The sequence below is a fragment of the Triturus cristatus genome, chromosome 4_2 (genome assembly GCF_964204655.1).
Source record: "Triturus cristatus chromosome 4_2, aTriCri1.1, whole genome shotgun sequence".
Lineage (NCBI taxonomy): Eukaryota > Metazoa > Chordata > Amphibia > Caudata > Salamandridae > Triturus > Triturus cristatus.
The window spans coordinates 950311393-950335895 of record NC_140586.1 but is presented as its reverse complement, the minus strand read 5'-3'; the positions used below and the strand labels follow the sequence as shown (position 1 = coordinate 950335895).

Here is a 24503-nt window from a genome sequence, read left to right as displayed (position 1 = left end):
ATGTCACTGACCATGTCATGAGTGCTATTCACACAACTAGTCACTCACCCATACATTCACTGAGACACCTAATCACTCACTCATACAATCGGCCACACACCCAGTCAGTCATCCATGCAGTCACTCATACACCCACTGATTCACCAATACACCTAGGTATATATATTTAACACTCAAACTTTTTAAAAACATTCACAGTCACTGGATGATGTCATTAGTGATGTCAATTGAGATGTCATCAGTGATGTCACTGCCCATGTCATGAGTGATATATGTGAGGTTATATGCAGTGCATTGTGGGGGCCCGAGTTATAGTTAACGCAGGTAACTATAACATCTGAATTTCTCTGGTTTTGTAGGAGTAAAATCTGACCCTAACTATAACATCCCTGTAACCTTTGATTTTTTTAGTGAATTTCTAAGGTTTTTAAAATTTTTTATTACTTAACTATAATGTCCTTGTAACCTTTGGTATATGTATAATGTTTTTAGTTAAGCACCCATTGGACTATGGAATTACTAGCCCACAGTCAAACCCACACAATTCTCTTTTACAGTAACAAATGGCAACAGCTAAAGCAGGTCCTACTCAGTAACACCAGTGGAGTAGCTCCATAGATTGCCTTTGCTAGACTTTTAGCACTGTGCGTACTTACAGGGGCTCAGAGGAACAGCCTCCCATATTATGAGAAAAAGCGTAAACGCAGAGTTATTCTGAGACTTAGAGCAACATACTGGATATGATCTCTAAAGGAGCGTTTCACCAAAAATCAAAACCACATATAACTGCTCACCCTTCAGCCTTTCATGGTGCTGTGTACTGGGCTTCTCCATTGCACAATAATTCCCATCAATAACTTCGCTGACATGCACTGAATTTGTCCTATAACAAGGTAGGATTTGGTTTAATGATTCTGTTAGTAAGAAACTCATACCATATATTTATACAATTTATCCAACAGTGACTCATTTACACAGCCAGCGGTGAGCCAAGATCGAGCTCGATGATAAACACCTCTGTTATATACAATTCATTTAACTGCGACCCATTTACACAGCCAGCGGTGAGCCAAGATCGAGCTCGATGATAAACACCTCTGTTATATACAATTCATTTAACTGCGACCCATTTACACAGCCAGGTGTGACCAAGATCCAGCTTGATGATAAACACCTCTGTTATATACAATTCAACTAACCGTGACTCATTACACAGCCAGCGGTGAGCCAAGATCGAGCTCGATGATAAACACCTCTGTTATATACAATTCATCTAACTGTGAGTCATTAATATAGTCAGCGGGGAGCCAAGATCCAGCTTGATGATAAACACCTCTGTTATATACAATTCAACTAACCGTGACTCATTACACAGCCAGCGGTGAGCCAAGATCGAGCTCGATGATAACACCAGTTATATACAATTCATTTAACCGTGACTCATTTACACAGCCAGCTGTGACCAAGATCCAGCTCGATGATAAACACCTCTGTTATATACAATTCATCTAACTGTGAGTCATTAATATAGTCAGCGGGGAGCCAAGATCCAGCTTGATGATAAACACCTCTGTTATATACAATTCAACTAACCGTGACTCATTACACAGCCAGCGGTGAGCCAAGATCGAGCTCGATGATAACACCAGTTATATACAATTCATTTAACCGTGACTCATTTACACAGCCAGCTGTGACCAAGATCCAGCTCGATGATAAACACCTCTGTTATATCCAATTCATTTAACTGCGACCCATTTACACAGCCAGGTGTGACCAAGATCCAGCTCGATGATAAACACCTCTGTTATATCCAATTCATTTAACTGCGACCCATTTACACAGCCAGGTGTGACCAAGATCCAGCTCGATGATAAACACCTCTGTTATATCCAATTCATTTAACTGCGACCCATTTACACAGCCAGCTGTGACCAAGATCCAGTTTGATGGTAAACACCTCTGTTATATACAATTCATCTAACTGTGATTTGTTTACAACAGCCAGCGGTGACCAAGATCCAGTTTGATGGTTAACACCTCTGGGAAGAGCCATTATGGTGGGTGCATGTACAGATGTGATGATGGACATTAGCATCACTTCTTCCACGTAAGAGTTTGGGGTGTAAATGTCGTGCACTGCAAGCATTAACCCTGACAGTTACAGCTCATATTCTGCTCCTTTCTCTTCTTCTGCGTCACGGCTTAGGTGGTGAATGTGCTGCACTGCAAGCATTAACCCTGAGAGCGGCAGCTCACATTCTGTTCCTTTCACTTCTCGTGCTTTTGGACACTGTTCTCTGGCCGCTGTCACTGAATCCTCACTGTTGTAGAAAACAACCAAAGACCACAATCAGCTGTGAATATTCACCAGCGTGCGCTTGTTAAATTAGCTCTTCTTGCAGGGACTCAGTCCGAGTGTGTTGAGTTTATAGGTTTTATCACTAATCCCTAAAGGTAGCTGAAAATACTCTTCTTAGTCCACGCATTGCTCATAATACTGCTTTTACAGCACCTGGATGTTTTTCTTTTTAACTCTTCCTCACCAAATAAAAACCACCAGTGTTTCTTTTCTTTTATTCCACATTGTGCTAGTCTCCCAATGGGTTTCCCGGTTTATCACGTTGTTTTGCTATGTGTAGAAAAGTGAGCAAGCACTGGAAAAAGACACTTTTATCATTTTACAAATATCGCTATTTGTTTTTCTTATTTGTTTTTCTTCTTTCCTTCTAGTCGAGTCTTCTATCATCTGGTAGTTAATTGTCCCACATAATTGTAGTTTTACCTTTTTCGGTAATTCCTTCCTCTCACAATAACTGCGCTATTCTGCTCCTGTCTATGTCCTCAGATGGGTCAATATTATTGTTAATACTCTTAAATTCTTTACGGATTTACTGCATCTCTAGGATTATTTCTAAGTGAGTAAAAGGAAGGTGTGTGTTCACTGAGGGTTATGTAGGATCGAAAATTGACAAAAGCTCGTAACATTTTCAGAGCACTTGTATGGTTTTACCCCTGTGTGTTCGCTGATGACTTTAGAGATCTGATAATTGACAACATTTCTTCTGACATTCATTGCAATATCATTTTTCCTCTGTGGGTGTTTGTTGATGTATTCGTAGGTTTAATAATGGACAAAAGATAATCACACATTCAATGCACCTGAAAGTATTTTCCTCTGTGTGTGTTAACTGGTGAATCCTTAATGCGGAAGATGCACTAAAGGTACTTCTACACTCACTGCGGATGTATGGTTTTTTACCCAGTGTGTGTACGCTGATGTCTATATAGGCTTGATAATTGACTAAAACTCTTTACACATTCAATGCACTTGAATGGCTTTTCTCCTGTGTGTGTTCCATGATGGATGTGTAGGATTGATAATTGACTAAAGCTTTTCATACATTCAGTGCATTTAAAAGGTTTTTCCCCCTTGTGTGCTTGCTGATGATTCCTTAATGCCGAAGAGTAAGTAAAACTACTGCCACATTCATTGCAGTGGTATGGTTTTTCTCCTGTGTGAGTCCGATGATGTCTTTGTAGGTCTGATAATTGACTAAAGCTCTTCACACATTCACTGCACTTGAACGGCTTTGCCCCCGTATGAGTTAGCTGATGAATCCTTAATGCTGAAGACTCAACAAAACCACTGCCACATACACTGCAATAATATGGTTTTTCCTCATTATGTGTTCGCTGATGTCTTTGCAGGTGTGATAATCGACTAAAGCTCTTTGCACATTCACTGCACTTGAATGGTTTTTCCCCTGTGTGTATTCGCTGATGAAGCCTGAGATTTGAGGAATCACTAAAATTATTTCCACATTCAGTGCAATGGTATGGTTTTTCCCTTGTGTGTGTTCGCTGATGTCTCTGTAGGTTTGATAATAGTCTAAAACTACTTCCACATTCACTGCACTTGCATGGTTTTTCCCTTGAGCTTGGTTGCTGATGTTTTCGGAGATTTGATAATTGACTAAAGCTCTTCCCACATTCATTGCACTTAAATGGCTTTTCCCCTGTGTGTGTTCGCTTATGTCTTTGTAGGTTTGATATTTGCCTAAAACTACTTACACATTCACTACACTTGTATGGTTTTTCCCCAGTGTGTGTTCGCTGATGTCTTCGGAGGTCTGCTAACTGACTGAAGCTCTTCACACACTCACTGCATTGGTATGGTTTTTCCCCTGTGTGTGTTTGCTGATGTCTTTGGAGGCTTGCTAACTGACTGAAGCTCTTCACACATTCACTGCACTTGTGTGGTTTTTCCCCTGTGTGTGTTTGCTGATGTCTTCGAAGATTTGATAATTGACTGAAGCTCTTTACACATTCATTGCAATGGTATGGTTTCTTAACTGTGTGGGTTTGCTGATGTGTTTGGAGGTCTGCTAACTGACTGAAGCTCTTCACACATTCAGAGCAATTGCACAATTTTTCTCCGGTGTGTGTTTGCTGATGGTGCTTTAGCAGTGGTGACAAGCTATAGCTCTCGCTGCATGTGTATGATTCTCTTTTCTTGGTTAGTGTCTCTGGCTTGGATATATATATGTCTACATCACATGACCGTGTTTCTTGAAGGGTCAACATGGTTGATAATTCATCCAACCGCGAATCATTTACACAGCCGGGGGTGAGCAAAGATCCAGCTCTATGATAAACACCTCTGTTATATACAATTCATCTAACCGGGAGTCATTTACACAACCAGTGGTGACCAAGATCCAGCTCGATGATAAACACCTCTGGGTAGTGCCACTAGGATGGGGGAATTTACAGATGCAACGATGCGCATTAGCATCACTTCTGCCTCGTCGGGGCTTGGGTTATTCTCATATTCCCTGTATGTGTGTGGTATTTTGGACACTTTATTTCGGATTTAACAATAAAATACTAGACTCACTAAATACCTGCCAAATTTATACAATACGTAAGGCTTCCTTGTGGGTGATTGCATCTTTAGATTAGATAATGGCTTTGCGTGCTTGCAGGTAAAGATTTGTCATCCTTCTGGTCGGTGTAAATTGGGATAATACTCTGTGATTTAGTGAGCAGTACTCTCCTTTCCTTTAGTCTTCAGTTGTTAGGCTCCAGACTGTTGTGCTTTTCCCTGGTTCCTGTGATATGGCTAGGGAAAGAGTTTGCAATACACCTAGAGCACTGAATGGTGGTCGATTGTCATGTTAGGAAGCAAAGCACTGCTCTAGCCACATCATACCGTCCTCGTAATCAAAGCTGGTGTTGGAAGCTTGTTTATACAGGAGGTGGTTTTTCAATGTTTTTGCCTTAGTTTTGTAGAGGTCATTTCTTTGTCTTGTGGTGTGGAGGTGCAGAGCTCAGACTCTTACATTCACTGAATTGCCTTGGACTGTTTCTTCCTGGATCTGTCCTCTGTCTCGGATTGCATTGTTTTGCTGTGTAATCTTCATTATTCATAATCACTCAGTCATTTAAGGCTTATTTTCTGTTGGATGTAGAGAAATGTAAAATTACTGAATACAAACGTAATGGAATGTGAATACACAATATTTAACTGTCTGAAGAAGACAACTCTTCTTTACTATATTTGAAATTTAGGAAGGAATATTTCACCATACATGGATAGTACACTAAACGTTTTGTTGAACATGTCACATCCTATTTACTTCTGAAAAGGCAGTGATTTACCATTATTCACATATTAACTTACTAAAGAAAGGGCAGCCAGAGAGCACTTGTGCTACAGGTACAGTTTTAGGTAGATATATATGGACAAGAGTTCATTTAAAAAAAGAACAGATTGTGGAAAAAGAGTGGAATCCAGAAGCGCTGAAGTTACTTCAGTTTCAGGAAGTATCTACTAAAGGTAACTATTCAGAAAGCATACATCACAAAGATAACCCCAGACACTCCTTTTCACAATGCTTTCCTGTTCACACTAAATCAGCTCAAATGCCAACTCCTGCCTTTACCTTGCTGTTCATTGTCACCACTGACACTTTCAACAGCTCCTCTGGTTCAAGCATTTCTGGATCCTTCTAACCTGGAAGACTGGAGCATTATCCGGAGTTAAGTGGATTTTCTATTGGCATAATATATATCCCTCTCCCTTAAACTAGTGCCTGATTCTGAACTGAATGACAACTTAAAAAAGTAAGACTTTAGTTCTTCCTAAACTAATTAAAGTTAAGATCCTGTTGTAATTCAATCTGCAGCTCCTTCCAGGGCTTTTTGTAAAACAGAATGAGGGGTTAATTGCAACGGCCTGTCTTTATATTGTGCTCACAGATAAGGCAAACAAACATTAACTCATGTAATTTATTATTCAATGATATCAGTCATTTATTCCTTATAGAGAATCCATCACAACCAATATTTTACCTGAAATATCAAGCATCCAACAGATGTGTGAATATTAATAATTGTTTTCCCTTTTCTAGTTTTCCATGATATTTGACTGATTGTTGTCTGTCTGAAGGCCAGGATGCTACTTTGTGACTCAACAGGGCTTTGGTAGAACGAGAGGAGATGTCTGTCGTCCCCAGGTGAAGTCACATTTCTCCATTCCCATATTTCTTTTAACCAGGTTTACCTCATTCCATATCCTTCAGCGTCCCTACTCCCTCCGGTCTGTGTACTCACTCTACAGGGTTCATTGTTAGCTGAGGCAGGAGGACACACTTGAAGCATGCACACAGCAGATGTCAGATAATGGTCTGATAGTCAAGAGGCCATGCTTGGCAGTACAGTGATCACAAGCTTTATTTCAGAAGCTCACCTGGGAGTTACAAACTGAGGAGGTGCACAGGATGGTACCTATGAGCTATAAACAGAGAAGGTGGTCAGGTGGGTGCATGTGAGGTATAAACAGAGGAAGTGAACAGGTAGGTGCCTATGAGGTACAAACAGGAGGTGCACATGTAGGCACTTGTGATGTACAAACATAGGAGGTATAAACAGAGGAGGTGCACCAGCAGGTGCTTATGAGGTAAAAACAGAGGAGGAACACAGGTAGGTGATTATGAGGTATAAACAGAGGTGGCGCACAGATAGGTGCTTAGGAAGTATAGACAGAGGTGCACAGGCAGGTGCTTATGAGGTAAAAACAGAAGAGGAACACAGGTAGGTGGGTGTACCCCTCTGCATCTGCTTCCACCTGTACTAGGCGGTGTATTGGTGTCCACTGGATCTTATTCCTACGGCCTCACATGGACACTTGCTGCGTTGGTGTCACCACATTGACCCTTTAGTTGAGGGGAGCAGAGCCTCAGGAAGCACAACACCTGGAGGCCGTCTGCCTCGAGAGGGAGATCCATGTGTGGGTTCAGGTATCAGAAACTAGGAAGACAAAAGCATCCTATGAAACACTCTCAAGCCTTCCAACAAGAGACTGAAGGGTCATTCGCTATCAGTCCTCTCTCTCAAACTCAGATCCCTTTTTCAGTGACTTGGGGACTATATCTGCTTGTAGGCCCTCTTCCTATAATGCTGGCTCTTGCTCCTTCTACAACACCTGCTCCAGACATGGGGCCTGATTTAGAGTTTATCGGACAGGTTTTTGCCTCAAACATGACAGATCCCGTCCGCTTTATTGCAATTGCCACAGGATATAATGCACTTTTAATAGGGTGGACGGGATACCTGCCACATTTATGATAGAATAAACCATCCGCCTAAATGTAAATCGGGCCCTTGGCGGACATTGTGTCCAGTGTCTTTTCAGTGTTGGAAAGCATCCATTTTATTAACGGCACAGTATTATCTCACCACTACTGTGGCTTGCAGTCATAAGACCATTTCCTAAGTTAGGTGGACATATGGACTCTCTTTTAAGAAGGCAGACAGACACAGCTTCTGGTGTAGATTCAGTAATTTAACAGGCAGCACAAAAAGACCCTGGTCACATCCATGCTCTGCAGAAACTGCAGCTTCCCAGTCTCCTGGAACCCAACACTCCAGAATCCAGCAGTAGAAGCTTCCAGTTGCCAGGATACAACAAATCCCCCCTTTTAATACAATGACTAAAATATTAATATCTACTACAGTATAATTATAAATGTTCATACATTAATATAATTTGAAAAGCAGTTAAACTCAACCTAATTATCTTGATAGGGTTACAGAAACAGTGAGTATTAATTCAACAAACAATTTAAGACTTCACCCAGACACACCGGTGTTGCATTCCTTTGTCACATTACGCCTTATAGGTCTCTGCCATGCTCTCCACCCAACCGGTTCATCTCTTAATCTCTTCAGTGCCCATGACAAGATAGTCTCATCATGGAGCACGGTTGCGCTGTGCCCATGACGAGACTATCTCGTCATGAACCCCACCCACTAATGTAACGCCCGGCACAGGATGGGGAAAGGGCGTGGCACAGAAGGGGTCAATATCCCAACTCTCCTCGGTTAGCACAACCTTGCATCAGCTTGACACACCCTCTCTGGTCAGTTCGCCATTAACATAGGGCTCTCTTTCACTAGGCATGTGAAACGGAGACACGCCTGACTGAGAGTGGAGTGGTCCTATACTTCCACAACAGATGTTTAACCTGACCCCTCCAATCAACCTCACTAGACACCCCCATTTGCAGGCTTTGTCTCAACGTGCATTTAAAGCACCCCATCACTCTCTTCCCCTTGAACAGTACAACACAGTCCTACAATGCTTAAATCCGTTTCTTTCCAGAAAGGACAAACTCATCCGAAACCTATTGGGAGCCATTATTGGTTTGTTTAGAGCCAAGACAACCTTCTCGTCAGAACACCTCCTCGCAAAAAGCAATAACCTTTGACGCCTTTACCACTTTCATAAATGCCACCTGTGGCCATCGCGAGAAACAATCCATCATTCTACTGCATATCTCTCACCCCTCCCCACACAGTCAAAGGGACTACATATTCCCATCACCAAATTCACTCATACTTACTCAGGAAAAGCTAATGGCGCTTTGGAATTTTCATCCACCTGTTTAGGGTCTGTGTAGTGTCTCCTCACTTGCTCATAGGCACGGACACAAACTACAGTTCCTGGCTATCCTCCTCTCCACTGCGGCTGTGTGCCGTTTGAGTGGAGGGCGTGTTTGGAGGCAGCTGGCCCACTCGCAGGGCACTTCCGGTTCGGGAGAGGGCGGAGCAACGTTCCCGCGCATTCCCCTACTTTACCCCGATGTGCCAGCGTTCGCGCAGCGATCTCTGGTAAGGCTGCTTGTCCCACATCGCACTATCCGTGCACAGCACATCATTTAAACTTGCGAGAGTCATCCTAGCACTAAACCCAGGGTAATAAACATTTTAAGCGTTTTAAAGTGTTTTAACCTTTTTAATCTTTTTACTATTTGATTTACGCGCATCTTTGCACCGTGCTCTATCCTGCACTTTGCACTTTATTGAGCGGTAACACTCTCTTCACCTGCTCATAGGCACGGACACGGACACAAACTACAGTTCCCGGCTAATGTAGCTAATGGCAACACACTGTACAAAAGCCCACCTAGGTCACACAGAGGGCCCTTTCTCCTGTCGTGGTTGCCAATGGAGCAGTACAACCCAACAAGACTAGCCGCATACAGAATCGCACCTGAGTAAACTGACCTGCATTTATTTCAATGCTAGGTCAGTTCCGAAACACTCTCCATATCGGAGATGCCCTCAGTGACAGGAACCCCGACCTGGTTTTAATAACTGAAACCTGGCTTGATGAAAACAACACCCCGACATTTTTAATGCCCTCCCGGAAATTTTCAAAATAATAAAACAAGACAGACACGGACGGAAGGGAGGAGGGTTGGCTATCTTGTTCAAAGACTGCCTGACCTGCTCGCAGGTCCAAGTAGCATAACCGGGAGAACACAAACTACTCTCATTTCAGCTATCTAAAGATGGCCACTCACTACTTGCCGGAGCAGTAATCTATAATCCCCCAGGTCACCAAGCTGAACTCGGCACTAGCTTACTTACCCAACTCCTCCCGGTATGCCTGAAACATGAGAACTACATAGTAATAGGGGATTTCAACGTTCACTTTGAGAAAGCAAACATCCCTGCTGTAACACAACTTGAAAATGACATGCAAATTCTCCAACTTAAGCAATGGGTCAAGGGACCTACACACACGGCAGGCCACACATTAGATTTATTATTCTCTACTATAGAATCAACAACTATCCAGGAGATTAAACCTGTGCCCTGGACTGATCACTCACTTATATTATTTTCACTTAGCCTGCCAATAAAACCAACAAAAGCCACAAAACCCCCGCAGGTGGCCAAGAGAGCCTGGAAGCTAGTTACCCAAGAATCCTTCAAGTCCCATTTCACCCCGATAACTCGAAGACCCTGAGTGCCCCCCAGTGAACATGGGAGCAGTAAATCTAGAAACAGAAATTACAAAAACACTAGATCTATACGTACCCAAGCTAAAACATAAGCAGTCACAAAGATCCAACAATTTGAAGTGGTACACACTCGAACTCAGTGCACTTAAAAGAAAGTGTAAAACGACTGAACACCAATGGAGACTGTCTAAGCTGGAAACAGACTGTAGTACAAATCTGAACTTAGGATTTATACTAACGCCATTAGAAAGGCAAAAAAGACCTATTTTGAGCAACGAATCAATGAGAACTGCAACTCTACCAAATAGCTGTACAAAATAGTAAGGGAACTCAGTATACTTGCGAGTATGTCCCAAATACTGCCCCCTCAAAAGAAGCATGCAAAAAAATTGTAAATTCTTCTTGGACAAAATAGGCAAAATATATGCTTCTTTCAGCCCGAACCCCATTACAGACGCAATCAATTGGGAGCAACGGACCCCACATCCAGAGGCTCCATCCAGGCTGGGCAATTTCTCTCCTCTAGAAGTCGATGTCTTAAAAGCAATAGGGGAAGTTAAATCAGGATTCCCCCTTAGACCCCTGCCCCCACTTCATCTTCGCGTGAATTGCAGCTGTGCTTTGCCCCCATGTTATGCAGCTTTTTAACAACTCCATCAACACCGCCATCTTCCCCGAAATCTGGAAACAGGCGGTAGTGACCCCCCCACCCCTCCTTAAGAAAGCAGGAACAGACGTCCACAACCCTGAAAACTACCGGCCGATTTCCCAACTGCCATCCTCTCCAATATTCTGGAGAGGCTGGTAAATAGACAATTATCTAACTACTTAGACTCGAATGAACTGTTGGACCCCTTGCAGACCGGCTTTAGGTCTGCCAATAGCACTGAAGCAACGCTGCTGGCTATCCTAGACAATATCAGATCTAGGACTAACCAGGGAGGAGCTGTAGCACTGATCTTATTGGACCTGTCGGCAGCGTTCGACACGGTCTCACACAACAGACTGCTGGGAATCCTGTACGAAAAAGGAATCCATTCTAAAGCACTAGACTGGCTCAGCTCGTTCTTGAGTAATAGAACCCTAACGGTACAACTGGGTAATTTTCTTTCCAAACCCAGCACCAATGGCTGTGGTGTCCCGCAGGGAGCTTCGCTGAGCCCCATATTATTTAACACATATGTGTCATCTTTGGCGAAAATCTGCAAGAAATGGGGCCTCGGTGTCTGCTCCTATGCGGACGACACACAGCTGATGGTAGCTCTCGATGAAAGGCCTGATACCACCAAAGCAAAGCTGAACAATTGCCTTTTAGAAATGGCACAATGGATGTCAGACCATTGTCTGAAGCTAAATGCAGGGAAATCTGAAATCCTGCCCATTCAGAGGAGCCAACATAATCTGGGATGCTACCTGGTGGCCACAAACACTGGGAGATGCCCCAGCTCCAAAGCGATGCGCAAAAAACTTAGGCATTCTCATTGATGACTCCCTTTCCATGAAGGACCATGTGTCGGCCCTCTGTGGAAGGGGTTTTGCAACTCTCTGAAATTACTTGGGAGACTCTTTCCCTGGATCCCATTGGACTGCAGAATAACTGTCACACAGGCCTTACTCATAAGGAAGCTCGACTATGGAAATGCCCTATTCGTTGGTATGGCTGAATACATCTTTACACGCCTGCAGGTGCTTCGAAATGCTGCAGCCAAACTGGTGTGTAATAAAGGCAGACTGAGCTCAGCATCTAAGTGCATGAAAGATCTACACTGGCTACCCATGCGACAAAGAGCAGTGTTCAAACTACTCAGTCACACACACAGAGCTCTGCATCAACGTGGCCCTAGAATTCTACAGAATAGAACTGAATTCTACGTCCCCACAAGGAGCTTACGGTCACTCAAAGCACAGGCCAGGATGAAACGCATAGAGAAAGTGAGAGCGGGTGGATGCTCATTCTCATATCTGGCAGCCATAAAATGGAACAAACTCCCCCAAGACTTACGCCTCACGACTATTTAGCTTTTAGGAAAAAACTTAAGACCCAACTATTTCCTAAGGCCTAACCCCCAACAGATCATGTGATCAGACTGGCAGCCCATCCACAACTTCTCGCTACATAGCGCCGTGATATCCTCTGGGATGAGTGTCACGCTCTACAAATAAAATAAAAATAAAAAATAGGGTGATTGGGATTCAAAATCATGACAAAAGTTTGTTGCTCCTTCCAACCCAACAAAGATCTTCCCTTCTCTACCACATAAATCTTTACCTTTGCCTTCCTGTACTGAAATTACACTTCCTCACAGAAATGTCCTAAAACTGGTAATTTGTCCCCACAACACCCTTTGGGTTCAACATCCAGGGAATACAAATCCCCTGCATCTAATCTTTCCCACATACATTTATCAATGATGGTAAATGGTGAGCACGAGTCAGCCCTAACTTGTACCTCTTTGCCCTTCATCTTGATTGCACACTTTGGCGGGCGATACTCTTCACCAGTCTCCCTTGACTTGCTCGTGCGTAGCGGTTCCTTCTCAATCACCACCATCCCTTCAATCTCTCCGACATCTCTGGATTCCAAATCCATCTCGTTCCCTGGTACTTCTTGACCAGTCACCATATTCATTGCACTCCTGGACTTCACGTTGTCCATCATCTTGAGCACTCTGGAGAAATTACTCCTTTTTTTCATTTAAAACACCTGCTCTCTGCAGCAGGACAATTCATAGCTTCAGCCGCATGTCGCTCATTACCACACCTATAGCACATTCTCTTTTGATCAACATTGAGATTTGCCGGGGGGCGTGGCCAGCAGCATGGCCAAGTAAGTCGTGCTTTCGCCGAGCTCCGGCTGAAAGCTAGATCGGTCATACATTCCGGCGACCTGCGGACCTGGAAAAAACGTATAAATTCAACTATATGAACCACCTTACCTCCGAAGTAGACTGATGTGGTGGAGCCGACCTGCAACGATCCCGGTGGACTGCGACGCGGACTAGACCTGCCGCCGAGACCAAGGACCCAAGATGGCGCCGGGGAGGAGGCGGATCGGAGCTGCGGCGCTTTGAGAGATCGGGGGCCTTAGAAGATGAACGACGGAGGGGTGAGCTGTCCTCCCGTCTGTATCTGGGTCGTCCTGTCTGTAGTGCGATCACTGGAGCTGGGAGCGGTGGAGAGGAGCTCCCGTGGGCGGGCGAGCCCCCCTGCCCCCAACGGAGGGGTCCCGAGCTGCCGCGAATGCGGAGACAGGCGGGTGAGCGGGCCTGTCTCCCCCAATGACCTGCCAATTATCAGAGGCGCCGCCACAAAGTTGAGGACCTCCTTGAGGCTGGGGCACCCGGAGTATAAGAAGCGGCAGTTCTCTTGGAGGGGTCCCGGTCTGCTGTGGAGGCCTGCGGCCCGCGGCCGTAAATCCGCAGACGGGGGAGCGAGCCTGTCCATCCCAGCTGCCTGCCGGATATCTGTGGTGCCACGACGAAGCAGACGACTGCCTGGGCCTAAGCTGTTGCTGAGCTATTTGGTACGTTGATTTTCTCTCCCTTAAAGCGTGAGAAGTGTTGTTAGCACCGTTCCGTCCTCAGTGAACTCAAGCACATTGATCTATGGCACACAAATCTATGACTGTACTTTTCATTGTGAGACCTTAAGTTGGGAGCTTTTTCTTGAAGGAGAAGTTGTTTCCTTTCCTGCCTGCCAACCTTCATTAACGCGGACAGGCACAGCTTTCCATGGTAAAACAAGCACTCCATATGATTCTTCCTGCATGGTCTCCTTCAATGCTAATCAACCCAGCCTGCCCGCTTTATTCACCTCGTTGACGCTGACAGGCACAGCTTGCCAACTGGTTTCCTTCACTTCTAATCTATTTAGCCTGCCAGTTTTATTGCCTCAACCCTCCTCAGGCTTCTCGCCTCATGCTGATGAGCACAGCTGTTCGGTGTGCTTTTCACTCAAAGGGAGTCTCACTATTTCCTTTCATCTTTGTGGTTTCGCTGATGGGCACAGCTGATGGCACCACAGTCCTGCCTGTCATTTCATGCTGACGGGCACAGCCTTACATTAGTAATGTCACACTGAGGGGCACAGTTAGTTTCACCGTAGTTCCTGCCTGTCTTTTCACGCTGACAGGCTCAGCTCTTCACAATTTCTCTGACTTCACCGTACTGTTCATCTACAATTGCAGAGCGGACAGTGTTGTTTTTATGCTGGGTGGGTTTGTCATGTAATTTGGTTTTTACTGTATACAGTCTTGCACTAATTCAAAGAAAATTAATGTGGTGTTAGAGAGGCATAAATTCTTTTCCAGGGTACAAGGGAAAAGTGAAAAAGTTAAACCATTTATTGCGGCTTTAAAGGGGTTAGTGAAAACATGCAAATTGGAGTCTTTACAAGAGTCTCTCATCAGGGATCAGTTGGTTAGGATGCACCAACAACCCTAAGATTCAGGAGAGATAGCTGTTAGCAAATCCCAATCTGAAAGAAGCCATTGACATAGCAGTGGTGTTTGAGCACACCGCGGATTGCATGGTGGCTGTGAAATGTGAGGGTGACAAATCCGCTGAGGTAAACGTTATAAGCAAACAAGAGGTGGGAAAGTACACCAAGAGTAAAACCCCCAATACGTCCTTTACCGGTACCAAACTTAAGTGTTATAGGTGTGGGAGCCCGAGCCATCTAGCTAACAATCCTGTGTGCCAAGCCCGCTCAGTCACATGCTATAAATGCGGAAAAAGGGGACACTTGACCAGGGTTTGCAGGGAACAGCGTCCCAAACCAGTGTTGTCTATTGAGCAGGAATCCTCTTCTGACACAAAGTTAATCTTCCAATTAAAAGATTTAGATGATTTCGCTAAATTTACTTCTTGCAATATCACCTTAGACAATAAACCTGTAACCGTTATTGGCGACTCCTGCTCGCCATTCACCTTAGTTGACGCCAAAGTATTTGCCCAACTGTTTCCCTTATGGCAAGATGACTTACTTCCCCCTGCCATTCAACCTGGTGGTTACAATGGGGATCCCATACCCTTATTGGGCATGACCACCAAGGAGATAGAATTTAAAGGAAGGAATACAGTAGGCAAGATTTACATCACCCGGAAAGGATCCAATTTGCTAGGGTGGAAACACCAAAGGGAACTTGGAATCAAGTTAGATCCAAACAGTCCAGATCAGGTTCTTTTGGTAGATCCCTCAATTGGGGGGATGGAGGTGTGCAACGATTTCCCTAAAGTATTTTCTGATGACCAACACTTCATTAAGTTAAAACCTAACGCTAAGCCGGTGGCACACAAAGCTAGACCCATACACCATTTGATGCATGCTCCCCTTAGCATGGAGTTAGACAAATTACTGTCTTTGGGGGTGATTGAATCCTCTGAGTGCTCACAATGGCTGGCCCCCATCGTTCTCACCACAAAAGCATCTAGTAAAGATATCAGGCTATGTGTGGACCTCAGGAACCTCAATGAGAACATCTGGGTGGACAGGCACCCTCTTCCACGCATTCACGAGGTCCTTACCCTTATCAAAGGTGCGAGTTGTTTCAGCGTTCTTGACCTATCCTCAGCCTACCACCAGGTAGAGCTCCACCCAAACTCACGTCATCTCACCTCATTTGTGACACCTCTGGGAGCATTCCAATTCCTTTGCATGCCATTTGGGTTGGCATCTGCTGCTGCTCCATTCCAGAGAATCATGCAGCATGTTCTAGAAGACCTTCCTAGAACCCTCCGTTTTCAAGATGACATACTCATCTACGGGAATGTTCTGGAGGAACATAATACCAACCTCAGAATGGTGTTGACCAACTTGGGAAAAGCTGGTCTCACTCTCAAAACGGAGAAATGTCATATTGGAGTGGGATCGGTTGAGTACCTTGGGCACACCATTTCACAAGACGGTATTAAACCCAAACTGGACCCAGTGGAGGCGATTCGCAACACTGTGGCCCCTAAGTGCGTTCAAGATCTTAAATCCTTTTTGGGCCTATCTGAATCTTATTCCAAGTTTGTCAGAAATTATGCCTCCAAAGATGAACCCCTACGGAATTTGCTCAAATCCAAAACTCCTTTTGTGTGGTCTGATGACTGTCAGGATGCCTTTCAAACGATAAAAGAAAGTATCATTGCTGCCCCATCCCTGGGTAGATTAGACCCCAGCAAACCTATGATCCTTTGCACTGATGCCAGCAATAAAGGTCTGGGAGCCAGTCTCACCCAAATTGTAGAGGGAAAAGAACAGATTGTTGCATTTGCCTCCCGAGCTCTAAAGGGTGCCGAATTCAACTATTCAGTGGTAGAGAAAGAGGCACTTGCTTGCTTTTGGGCAATCAAACACTTTCGTTGTTTTCTGTGGGGCATTCCATTTACGGTACAGACTGACCACAAACCACTAATGTCTGTATTCACCACTTAAGGAGCAAATAAAACCACCCCCAGGATCGCCAGGTGGATCTTGGGACTTGAAGGGTACAATTTCAGCGTAAAGTATGTGCCAGGTTCTCAAAACACTGTTGCAGATTTTTTATCACGGTCTCCATCTGTGGTGGAAAGCAGTTCTGTCTCTTGTGATTGTGACGATGTGATACTGCAACTTACTTGTTTGAACAAGGAAGAATGGGACAATAGTATGCAAGCAGATGCAGAAATGAGTTCCATCAAAGAACTCATCATAAGTGGTTGGCCTGATAATAAAAGTGACGTTCCAACAACCTTGTGTAAGTTCTGGGACATAAGACTTGAATTAAACATACAAGAAGGCTTGGTTTGCAGGGGGGAAAAAGTGATTCCACCAGAGAACTTAAGAGAGAAAATTGTTGAATTAGCACACATGGGACACTTAGGGTGCAGCCTTACTAAGAACAAAATCCGATTGGACTACTGGTGGCCAGGCATGGATGCTATGACGGAGAATGTAGTGAAAAATAGTTTAGACTGTAGCCGCAGTGACAAAATTCACCCGGAAGCCCCCACTTTCTCCTGTTTAGGTTCTTGATCGGCCATGGTCAAAGTTAGCCCTGGACATAATAGGTCCCCTCAACCTGAAAACATTGAATGAATGCTTTATTCTAGTACTAGTGGACTATCACACACGATGGGTAGTTTACAAATGTGTTCATCAAATAGACACAAGAGTTCTCACACAGTTCTTAGAAAGCGTGTTCTTTGAGGAGGGCATACCCGACACCCTCATAACAGACAACGGAGTGCAGTTCAATTCGGACAGTATGAAAGAGTTTCTCTCTCACAGGGGCATCACTCATCACAAATCTGCCTTGTATTGTTCCCGTGCCAAAGAATTAGTGGAGCGGATCAACCGCATGTTCAAAGAGTGTCTGCAGAGGGCAGAAGTAATGGGCACACCAGCAAGTTCAGCTTTAATGGAGACAATTTGGGCTTATCGCACCACTCCCAATAGTGTGAGGGGTTATTCCCCGTTCACCTCTCTCAAAGGGAGGATCCCATAAACAAAACTTTCCTCACCAGTATTGCTAAGGAATAACACATGTGGTAAACCGCAGTGAAATTTCAAGAAGAGTTGACGAACATCAAGTCAAATACAAGGTCAGATATGACCAGACCAAACATGTCAAAAACCAAATGTTCAAAGAAGGAGAATGGGTCCGGGTGGACTCGCCCAAAGCACACAGAAAAGAAGCGTCCAGGTTTTCTGCTGGTTCGACTAGTCTGTTACAGCATATGTTCGAAAAGTTGAGTACAGCTCCAGCACAATGGCCTAAAATGAAATGACTTTTAGTTATTTGCTCAGTCCATGCGAGATTGGTATCCGGTCGTATTCCCTGGTAATCATAAAAAAGGACTCTCTCAATCCTGGTACCATAGATTGTAAATGTAATTTCAACGTGACCAGAATTTGCAAATAATTAACTTTGTTTTGGTAGTAATAATGATAACGTTTTCAATTACAAAATGTTTCACAGCTGTTTAGTTGTCAGAGCATTGCAATGTCTGTCTTGCTAGGTAAGACCGCGTAATCTGCAAATAATAAAATAGGTATTTGGTCTCCACTAAGAGATGGAACGCCCAAATTTAGAGAAGACAGTTTTGCTCACTGCGTTTGGAAATAAGATAAACAACGATGCAGCATGTACACAGTCTTGCCCAGTATTTATGCCAAAGTCACGTGTTCATTCACCTTTTGAGCCACCTCTTGCCCTCGCTCTGTTATCACTGTGGAGTTTTACCAAGATGTTAAGCAAGTTTTCTGGTAAGCCATCCTTCTCCAACGTCCTCCAAAGGATTGATCTATCAACAGAATCAAAAGCAGTCTTCAGATCAATGAATATTATGTGCAGTGATGTATTTGTCAATAAGTTGAATTTATAGCAGAGGAGCTGCAACCTCATGACCTGGTCGATAGTATTTTGTCCTTTGCTGGCGCCTGCTTGTGCACGTGTTAGGATCTGGCCAGTGTCCTCCATGTTTCCGTCCATGTTAAGAGCCATTTCCCAAAAGATTTTACACCTCTATCCAATAGTGAATTTGGGCGGTAGGTGCAGGATCATTTCTTTGCCCTTTCTTCTGTATGAGCACAATGATGGCTGATCTCCATGAAAAAGGCACTTCCTCATGAGCCCAAATTGCATTAACTGCAAATGCTAGAGCTGGCTTCCAATGAGAGCAATTGTCCTGGTGAACACCTGAAGGTACCCTGCCCTGGCCTGGAGCTTTCAAGGTTTTTCGGTTATACATTACCTTGTAGACCTCCTCCTCATTAAATTCTTGGGGACCAGGGTCGGTCGTCCCCGACTGTGAAGTTGTAGATGGAAGGCAGTGTGAAGGTTAGGTGTATGAGCCTTGATTCAACGGAGACTCCTCTATCAGGTCTAACTGAGGGGCCTCCTGGTACATAATAGAACAATGCTGTATCCACGCCACTGGATTGTTGGCTGGCTCCTCACAGTCCCACCTTACCAAGTCCCAAAACATTTGAGCATTCTTTTCTTTTTTGCGGTCCCTGAAGGGTTTCTCTAGCTTTATGTCATCGTTGTCCCTTTTTATAGCCGATTAAGCACTTGTATTCCTTTCCGGGTTTAGTAGGCACTCTTCCCCTTCTGAATTGAACTCTATTTTTCAAAGCAGGAGCTCATTTAAGCTTAAGACATTTATAATCGAACCAATCGAGCCAGAATGACCTACGTACGCATTTCTGGCCCTTGCGAAGCTGCCAGAGCCTGCAAGTTGTTTAAAGGAGCATTTCAAGAGTGTGTTTCGCGCTTCTGTCTAATGTATCCTGAATGTTTATGAGAGTCGAATATAGATGCCTCCCCTCTTTGTTTAATAAATGATTAAGTGGTTTTGGAGACTTCCATGTCCAAATTATATTTGAGATCCAGGTGGATTTTATTTCCCTGGTAAGGTGAGCGAGGAAATGTCAATAACATTGCAAGTTGGAGTGGCTCATGAACCTTCTCTAATCTTTGTTCCATGGTCATGTTGATTACCAGCTTCCTTGGCCTTTAAAGCCAATAAAACATAATCAATTATACTTTTTCTTTTCCCAGATCTAAATGTGCTTATTGCCAAAAGGAACTTCTTCAGGGCTCAGAGTCACTTGGTTTGGAGAATATTGGAACAACAAATATAAGGAGTCCAAAATATCCTAGTATTGACTTCTGTGTAATACTCAGATGGGTGTGCATGAATAGCACATCAGAAATTAAATCTATAATTAACCCGACGTGTAAATAATAACTCCAAAATCTGGGTGGCGAAAACGGTAGTGCAACCACAGAGTATAATTCCAGACACAAGTAGCGGATGGTTTAGATTGCAGTGTATAATCAGTATAGAGCAAACGCGAGGGGCAGCATGATAACCGGCAGCAGTGGTCCAACCTCCTGCCCTGATGTGTTAGTGCCCGCACACTACTCCTACATGACTTCTACGACCCATCGCCTGGGTCCTAACTCCTATTCCTCGCTTCCAGAGGGCTGGATGAGGGTGGAGGACCTTCCGTGACTGAGTGCAAGTATCACAAACTAAATGTTCTATTTCTTGTCCCTCGACTCAACCCTTCCCTCATTAAAGTCATAGTTGCTTCAGGAACGACTTGACAACATATTTATTCCGCTGATGTGATGTTCTGTTAGCTTGTACTTTGTCTGCCTGTTTTAATTCTTTCAGTCTATTCTTGGTCCCCCAGGGCCATGACCACTGTGGCAAAGGTACGCTCTGCTGGTAACGTGTTACTACAGCTCCAGGGCCCTGAATCAAGCTTGTTGTTGCTTTGGTGACTGTGGCCAGCTGGGCTTGAAGGATCTTGTGGTTTGTGGGCCACTCACTGCTTTGAGGCCACCGCCAGCAAGGACTTCTGTCAGCTGTGCCTCGTGCAGACCATTTTTCCAGGCAGGACTTCGTCAGCTGTGCCTTGTGAAGATCTTCCTTCCAGGCAGAGGCTTCTGTCAGTGGCACCTTGTGCCGCTCTTCCTTCCAGGCAGGATGTCTGTCAGCTGTGCCTTGTGCGGATCTTCCTTCCAGGCAGGATGTCTGTCAGCTGCGCCTTGTGCGTATCTTCCTTCCAGGCAGGATGTCTGTCAGCTGCGCCTTGTGCCGATCTTCCTTCCAGGCAGGATGTCTGTCAGCTGCGCCTTGTGCGTATCTTCCTTCCAGGCAGGATGTCTGTCAGCTGCGCCTTGTGCCGATCTTCCTTCCAGGCAGGATGTCTGTCAGCTGTGCCTTGTGCCGATCTTCCTTCCAGGCAGGGGCTTCTTTCGTCAATGATCAGTTCCAAGGTCGGGTGAGGTACAAATGCTCTCAACTGTTTAATACATTCATTTGTATAGAGGCTTTGGTATTTTATGCCAAATCTATATATTACTTAACGCCTGGTTTAATTAAAGAAACATGGCAAGGAAAATTGCAAATCAATAAGTTTTTATAACAAAAGTAAATTCCTATACAGTATGTTTCCTTTTTATTATGCTTTAAGTCATGCTGAAGAGTGCCTGAAGGTGCTGTGGCATGGTGTTGCTCCTGCATGACTGGCAGTGTAGCAATTGCGCACATTTCAGAGAAACTGTCATTGTTTGGAAGGCACCGTAGGAAAAGTAGCCGCTGAGGTCTGGCTGAATGCACTCCCAGTGCCGCGCACACTATTCACACTGGGCACAGTATCCAATGAAACATGGGGTTCGAAAGCTCTGGACTTCTTCCTGATTCTTGTAATAGGGGAACATTGGGCACAGTATCCAATGAAACATGGGGTTCGAAAGCTCTGGACTTCTTCCTGACTCTTGGAATAGGGGAACATTAGGCACAGTATCCAATGAAACATGGGGTTCGAAAGCTCTGGACTTCTTCCTGATTCTTGCAATAGGGGAACATTGGGCACAGTATCCAATGAAACATGGGGTTCGAAAGCTCTGGACTTCTTCCTGACTCTTGGAATAGGGGAACATTGGGCACAGTATCCAATGAAACATGGGGTTCGAAAGCTCTGGACTTCTTCCTGATTCTTGTAATAGGGGAATATTGGGCACAGTATCCAATGAAACATGGGGTTCGAAAGCTCTGGACTTCTTCCTGACTCTTGGAATAGGGGAACATTGGGCACAGTATCCAATGAAACATGGGGTTCGAAAGCTCTGGACTTCTTCCTGATTCTTGTAATAGGGGAACATTGGGCACAGTATCCAATGAAACATGGGGTTCGAAAGCTCTGGACTTCTTCCTGACTCTTGGAATAGGGGAACATTGGGCACAGTATCCAATGAAACATGGGGTTCGAAAGCTCTGGACTTCTTCCTGATTCTTGTAATAGGGGAACATTGGGCACAGTATCCAATGAAACATGGGGTTCGAAAGCTCTGGACTTCTTCCTGACTCTTGGAATAGGGGAACATTGGGCACAGTATCCAATGAAACATGGGGTTCGAAAGCTCTGGACTTCTTCCTGATTCTTGTAATAGGGGAACATTGGGCACAGTATCCAATGAAACATGGGGTTCGAAAGCTCTGGACTTCTTCCTGATTCTTGTAATAGGGGAACATTGGGCACAGTATCCAATGAAACATGGGGTTCGAAAGCTCTGGACTTCTTCCTGACTCTTGGAATAGGGGAACATTGGGCACAGTATCCAATGAAACATGGGGTTCGAAAGCTCTGGACTTCTTCCTGATTCTTGTAATAGGGGAACATTGGGCACAGTATCCAATGAAACATGGGGTTCGAAAGCTCTGGACTTCTTCCTGATTCTTGTAATAGGGGAACATTGGGCACAGTATCCAATGAAACATGGGGTTCGAAAGCTCTGGACTTCTTCCTGATTCTTGTAATAGGGGAACATTGGGCACAGTATCCAATGAAACATGGGGTTCGAAAGCTCTGGACTTCTTCCTGACTCTTGGAATAGGGGAACATAGGGCACAGTATCCAATGAAACATGGGGTTCGAAAGCTCTGGACTTCTTCCTGATTCTTGTAATAGGGGAACATAGGGCACAGTATCCAATGAAACATGGGGTTCGAAAGCTCTGGACTTCTTCCTGACTCTTGGAATAGGGGAACATTGGGCACAGTATCCAATGAAACATGGGGTTCGAAAGCTCTGGACTTCTTCCTGACTCTTGGAATAGGGGAACATTGGGCACAGTATCCAATGAAACATGGGGTTCGAAAGCTCTGGACTTCTTCCTGACTCTTGGAATAGGGGAACATTGGGCACAGTATCCAATGAAACATGGGGTTCGAAAGCTCTGGACTTCTTCCTGATTCTTGTAATAGGGGAACATTGGGCACAGTATCCAATGAAACATGGGGTTCGAAAGCTCTGGACTTCTTCCTGATTCTTGTAATAGGGGAACATTGGGCACAGTATCCAATGAAACATGGGGTTCGAAAGCTCTGGACTTCTTCCTGATTCTTGTAATAGGGGAACATTGGGCACAGTATCCAATGAAACATGGGGTTCGAAAGCTCTGGACTTCTTCCTGACTCTTGGAATAGGGGAACATTGGGCACAGTATCCAATGAAACATGGGGTTCGAAAGCTCTGGACTTCTTCCTGACTCTTGGAATAGGGGAACATTGGGCACAGTATCCAATGAAACATGGGGTTCGAAAGCTCTGGACTTCTTCCTGATTCTTGTAATAGGGGAACATTGGGCACAGTATCCAATGAAACAAGGGGTTCGAAAGCTCTGGACTTCTTCCTGATTCTTGTAATAGGGGAACATTGGGCACAGTATCCAATGAAACATGGGGTTCGAAAGCTCTGGACTTCTTCCTGATTCTTGTAATAGGGCAACATTGGGCACAGTATCCAATGAAACATGGGGTTTGAAAGCTCTGGACTTCTTCCTGATTCTTGTAATAGGGGAACATTGGGCACAGTATCCAATGAAACATGGGGTTTGAAAGCTCTGGACTTCTTCCTGACTCTTGGAATAGGGGAACATTGGGCACAGTATCCAATGAAACATGGGGTTCGAAAGCTCTGGACTTCTTCCTGATTCTTGTAATAGGGGAACATTGGGCACAGTATCCAATGAAACATGGGGTTCGAAAGCTCTGGACTTCTTCCTGATTCTTGTAATAGGGGAACATTGGGCACAGTATCCAATGAAACATGGGGTTCGAAAGCTCTGGACTTCTTCCTGACTCTTGTAATAGGGAAAACACGAAAATAAGCAATGAGGTACCCCAGCGCAAATAAACATTTATGAACAACTTCTGCATCTTGGACGTCCATGTGAAAGAGCGCTGCTGCTGTAACAGCAATCGTCGTAGACAGCAATCAGGGAGGAATCAAGCAGTTGTGACGCCTCAGTCAAAAATGTTGCTTGAAACGCGGCTGTGGCCACCATGCTCACACACATGATATAGAAGATGAGGAATCCCAGCTGTAGGATTCCCTGTATAGAAACTATAATCATTCCAGCTAACGCTGCGACAGCCACTGCTGACACAGAACCTAACGCCCCCAGAAGCAGAATAAGGACGCATTCTTCTCTTTGTAGTCATGAGCAGGAAACATAAGACAAACTCCACCAACATGTACAAAAGAAAAGGCCAACTAGCGCAATGCTTGACAATGCTTTCTCCTGCCATCTTTTCATGATGGCTATTTGCTCTGAAGGTTATGAGCAGGTAAGTCCCAGTCACTCGCAAGGCCACAACCTAAGAAAGAAAATAAACCGTCTAAAAAACTCCTTTGGCTTCC

General features: G+C 44.5%; 1 protein-coding gene across 2 annotated transcripts in view; it reads right to left on the bottom strand.

Moving 5' to 3' along the window:
* Positions 1 to 2563: 2563 nt before the first annotated feature.
* LOC146839069 (uncharacterized) overlaps positions 2564 to 24503 on the bottom strand; it is a 50753-nt gene continuing 28813 nt past the window's right edge. For both annotated transcript variants that reach the window (XM_085603074.1, XM_085603073.1), the window contains one exon: positions 2564 to 5461. In XM_085603074.1, the coding sequence (XP_085459200.1) occupies positions 3259 to 4587 (1329 nt within the window). In that variant the 5' untranslated portion in view covers positions 4588 to 5461 and the 3' untranslated portion in view covers positions 2564 to 3258. The remainder of the gene's footprint in view (positions 5462 to 24503) is intronic.